The sequence below is a fragment of the Gadus macrocephalus genome, chromosome 12 (genome assembly GCF_031168955.1).
Source record: "Gadus macrocephalus chromosome 12, ASM3116895v1".
In the NCBI taxonomy this organism is placed as follows: domain Eukaryota; kingdom Metazoa; phylum Chordata; class Actinopteri; order Gadiformes; family Gadidae; genus Gadus; species Gadus macrocephalus.
In genome coordinates, this window is record NC_082393.1 from 2,565,077 (window position 1) to 2,570,137 (window position 5,061).

The window sequence follows — 5,061 nt, forward strand, 5'->3', positions numbered from 1 at the left end:
GACCTGCAGGGGGCGCTGTGCGGCCTCCAGCCCGACACCCTGATGCAGGCCGAGCGCCTCTTCCTCTCCCAGCTCGACTTCTCCAAGGTCTTCACGGTACGCTGAAGGGACCACCACAGGGGTGGTTTTAATGGGGGAGAGCCAGGGGACATTTTGGTTCGGGGGGGGGGGGGCACACCACGGAGTGTATAGGGGTTTCATTTTATGGAAAGTGAAAGTGAAACTGAAAGTATGGAAAGTGAAACTGAAAGTATGGAAAGCCTATGCATAGAGTTGAGCAATGCAAAATTAGTTGTAGTTGGAGTTTACGTGAGTGTACTTTAATTTAGTACATTAGTATAAATATTAATTCCAGTGCAATGTACACAAATACCAATACTGCTTCGCTGTATTGACCTTGTGTAGGTATTGCAATGCTACAAGACCTGTTTGGCAGAATTACAATACTATCCATGAAAGGTAAGTCCCACGTCAATAACGCCTTTGATATCTCTCTCTCTCTCTCTCTCTCTCTCTCTCTACCTCTACCTCTACCTCTACCTCTCTCTCTCTCTCTCTCTCTCTCTCTCTCTCTCTCTACCTCTCAGAGGGAGCGTCTCTTTGCTAACGCTGGTGATCTGAGGATCATCAGCCGAGCTGCGACTGATGTCTCTAAGGAGCTGGCCGTTCTTCTGGACCATGTGAGAGAAACTTGTTTCCAGACCATAATACCCCAGTACTGTTTTTGCATTTCTCTTCAATCCTTCCATGGTTGAATCCATTCCTTTCTCAATATTTTTCTACTCTTTTCCTTCCCCTGTTTTTCCTGGTCATTCATCCATCTCCTCCTCTTCCTCCTCCTCTTCCTCCTCCTCCTCCTCCTCTTCCCCCTCCTCCTCCCCCCTCCTCCTCTTCCTCTTCCACCCCTCCTCCTCCTCCTCCATCATCTCCCTCCTCCTCCCCCCCCCCACCTTCTCCTCCTCCTCCTCCACCCCTCCTCCTCCTCCATCATCTCCCTCCTCCCCCCCCCCCCCCCCCACCTTCTCCTCCTCCTCCTCCACCCCTCCCCCTCTCCTCCTCCTCTTCCTCCTCCTCCTCCACCCCTCCTCCTCCTCCTCCTCCTCCCCCCCTTCTCCCCCCCCCCCCCCCCCCCAACAGTTCTCCTCCCTCTCCAGCTTCACAGACCTCAGCTCCGACCTGCGCCTCCTCCTGCCGGGGGAGAACCGCTCAGCGGCGGGGGCGGGGGCGGGGGCCCGGGAGCGCTACCGGGCCTTCTCCCGGGTGGTGTGCGGTCACCCCGAGGCGGGGGGGGAGCGGGTGCCCTCCCTCAACTGGTACGAGGACAACGACATCAAGTCCTTCCTGGGCAAGAACGGCACCGAGGACCTGGACCTGGACGGGGACAACGACACCAGTGAGGGACTTATGGGTTTTGGGGTGTTTTTTGTCCCAGGGTTGGTGTTTTCTGGGTGCTCTTCGTCCGAGGGCGTTGGTGTTCTCTGGGTGCTCTTCGTCTGAGGGGGTTGGTGTTCTCTGGGTGCTCTTCGTCCGAGGGCGTTGGTGTTCTCTGGGTGCTCTTCGTCCGAGGGCGTTGGTGTTCTCTGGGTGCTCTTCGTCTGAGGGGGTTGGTGTTCTCTGGGTGCTCTTCGTCTGAGGGGGTTGGTGTTTTTGGGGTTAGGGATGTGTTGTTTTCTCACAATGGTTTTACGTTTCGAACCAACTGACTGGTCTTGTCAGTTCAAATTCAAATTCAAAAAAACGTTATTTGTCCCCAGGGGGCAATTGAGGGCACATAGCAGCAGCATTACAAAGGACAGTTAGTTACATTAGTTGCTGCCCCTTGTTGAGCCTAGCTGGGTACACTGGGGTACCTCTAGGTCCTGTTCTAGCTGACCTCCTTGTCTCCTTACTGGGTACGCTGGGGTACCTCTAGGTCCTGGTCTCGCTGACCTCCTTGTCTCCTTACTGGGTACGCTGGGGTACCTCTAGGTCCTGGTCTCGCTGACCTCCTTGTCTCCTTACTGGGTACGCTGGGGTACCTCTAGGTCCTGGTCTCGCTGACCTCCGTGTCTCCTTACTGGGTACACTAGGGGTACGTCAGGGGTCCTAGCAGGCTGATCCAGCCCTGCTGACCTCCTTGTCTCCTGTCCCCCTCCCTGTGCCGTCCTCAGCGCCGTTCTGTAAGAGCCTGATCCAGACGCTGGAGTCCAACCCGCTGTCCCGCATCGTGTGGCGGGGGATCAAGCCGCTGTTCATCGGGAAGCTGCTCTACACGCCGGACACGCCCGCCGTCCAGCAGGTCATGAAGCAGGTGAGGGCAGGGCACGCATGGCCGGACACAGTACAGCCACCGCCGCCAGCACCACCACCACCACCACCACCGTACCCACCACCACCACCACCACCATACCCACCTCCACCACCAACACACCCACCACCACAACCACCATCACCACCACCACCACCACCACCACAACCAACACACCCACCACCACAACCACCACCACCACCACCACCACCACCATACCCACCACCACAACCACCACCACCACCACCACAACCACCACCACCACCACCACCACCACCACAACCACCACCACCACCACCACAGCCCACATGGCCGGACCCAGGGCCACCACAACAACATTAACACCACCACCACCACACCTCCACCACCACCACCACACCCACCTCCACCACATCCACCTCCACCACATCCACCTCCTCCACCACCACCACACCCACCACCACCATCATCGCCCCCACCATCATCACCCCCACCATCATCACCCCCACCATCATCACCCCCACCATCATCACCCCCACCATCATCACCCCCACCATCATCACCCCCACCATCATCACCCCCACCATCATCACCCCCACCATCATCACCCCCACCATCATCGCCCCCACCATCATCGCCCCCACATCCACCACACCAAACGCCACCACCACCACCAAGAACCCAAACCCCTTTGTTTGTTTGCATGTGCTAATCTGTTTTAATGTGCTCTGTGATGCAGTCATTTCGTGCCACTTTGTCACTATTGCTTAAATAAATAATTTCAGAGACTGGTTTTGACGTAAATCCTACTCAGTTCATGTCTCCGCCAACAACTCTGTTGTCGAAGTGTCTATGCGAATGTCCGCTCCTTATCAGGTCCATTGCAACTGTCCACAGGTGAACAAGACCTTCCAGGACCTGGGGATCCTCCAGGACCTGAACGAGGCGTGGCTGGAGGTGGGCCCGGCCATCAAGGACTACATGGAGACGGGGCCGCAGGTCCGCCTGCTGCAGGAGCTACTGCGGCGGCCCCAGGTGGCGGTGCTGGTGAACATGAACCTGCAGCAGACCAGCTGGACGGCGTCCAGCATCGCCCGCTTCCTGTCCACGCGGCCCGCCGGCTCCCCCCGCCCCGCCGGAGCCCCCCCCACCTGGCTGGACGTGTACGACGACTTCAACCACACCCTCAGCACGCTGGCCCAAGTCACCCAGGTTCAGCACTTAAAGATAGTACTAACGCATACACACACACACACACACACACACACACACACACGCACACACGCACACGCACACACACACACACACACACACACACACACACACACACACACACACACACACACACACACGCACACTCACACACACACGACTATTATATGTTGTGGCACTTAATGTACACACTTATTGTATGTTCTGCGTCCTGGCCCTTAAAAATAGTAACAGTACTGTGTTGCGTCTTATCCTAGCTGTCTTTGTTGCATACGGGGAATGGGTTAACTTAGTGATTGTTAATGCTTGGCTCTTAGTTCTATGAACATCCTGTCTGAACACTGTACAGACGTTGATTTATTATAAAATCGCTAAATGCCCTAAATGTAAACGTAAATGCCCTTTGTGTTATCACACTCTTTTGTTCTTGGGAATATTTCAGCTGTTTTTAGATATTCCTTAGACAATTCCCTTGAAACCTGCTCTTAATGACGTTGGTTATCAGGGTTAGATCCAGAGGAAGATAGCCGTTTGTTTATTTATAGTTTTTTGCTTTTGTAAAACACTTATTTGACACAGACTAGACACGATAACAACAGACGTACGCAAACAAACACATTGAGGAACATGATACAGATACCTTTTTTGATTTGCCATCTCAAACAACATGTCATGCTTCACCTGAATCATGTATGTTGTCCGGGTAACAACTCTGTCACACTTGAACGATCCGTGGTTCGTGATGCTGAGCATCACAATCGTCGTCCGACACCTCCATGATTCTCATGACTCTCCTCTACTCCTCCACTCGTCGTCTCGTCGTCTTCTTCTTCCAGTGTTTCTCTCTCAACAAACTGGAGGGGGTGGCGACCGAGGGGAAGATGATTGACAGGGCCCTGGAGCTAATCGAGAACAGGGAGTTCTGGGCGGGCGTGGTCTTCCTGATGCCTAACTCCTCCTCCAACGACAGCCTGCCGCCACACGTCACCTACAAGATCCGCATGGACATCGATGACGTCACACGCACCAACAAGATCAAGGACCGGTACGGTGGAGGAACTTTAAGAGGTCTGAGGTCTCGAAGAGGTCAGAGGTCAGATCCTATTAGAATAGTATGGGTTGTTTTGGATTTTAGTGTTTGTTGTGGCCATAAGGTGGTGGGGTAAGCACTGTCTAGTCATTGAGCAGACATTTTAGATTCAAAGCAACTTGCAATCATTCACTTATTCACCTCATTCCCAGTCATTGAGGAGCAAGTAGGGGTTAGGTCATATTGCTCAATAAAGCGAGTCATAAACCGATAAGAAGCTATGATCCCAAAGGATGCCAATTAATCAATTAAGCGAGTCATAAACCGATAAGAAGCCGTGATCCGGAAGGATGCCAATTAATCAATTAATCAATTAAGTCTTTAACCCAGGAGATAAGTCACTGAGTCTTTGAGTTTGAAAGGCGCAATATAAATGTAATTTATTATCATTATTATTCTTGCTAATCAACTCGATTGTCCGTTCCAGGTTCTGGGACCCCGGTCCTGCGGCGGACCCCTTCAATGACATGCGCTACATCTGGGGGGGCTTCGT

The 5,061-nt window shown here is 53.4% G+C and overlaps 1 protein-coding gene across 1 annotated transcript in view; it reads left to right on the top strand.

The window, feature by feature from the left end:
- The window catches only part of LOC132469514 (phospholipid-transporting ATPase ABCA1-like), a 14,739-nt gene that overhangs the window by 8,096 nt on the left and 1,582 nt on the right, over nucleotides 1-5,061 (top strand). Inside the window, exons 7-13 of the mRNA XM_060067506.1 lie at nucleotides 1-96; nucleotides 588-680; nucleotides 1,138-1,393; nucleotides 2,151-2,290; nucleotides 3,164-3,478; nucleotides 4,315-4,523; nucleotides 4,996-5,059. The exon at nucleotides 1-96 is cut by the window's left edge and continues 105 nt beyond it. Coding sequence (XP_059923489.1) covers nucleotides 1-96; nucleotides 588-680; nucleotides 1,138-1,393; nucleotides 2,151-2,290; nucleotides 3,164-3,478; nucleotides 4,315-4,523; nucleotides 4,996-5,059 — 1,173 coding nt within the window. The remainder of the gene's footprint in view (nucleotides 97-587; nucleotides 681-1,137; nucleotides 1,394-2,150; nucleotides 2,291-3,163; nucleotides 3,479-4,314; nucleotides 4,524-4,995; nucleotides 5,060-5,061) is intronic.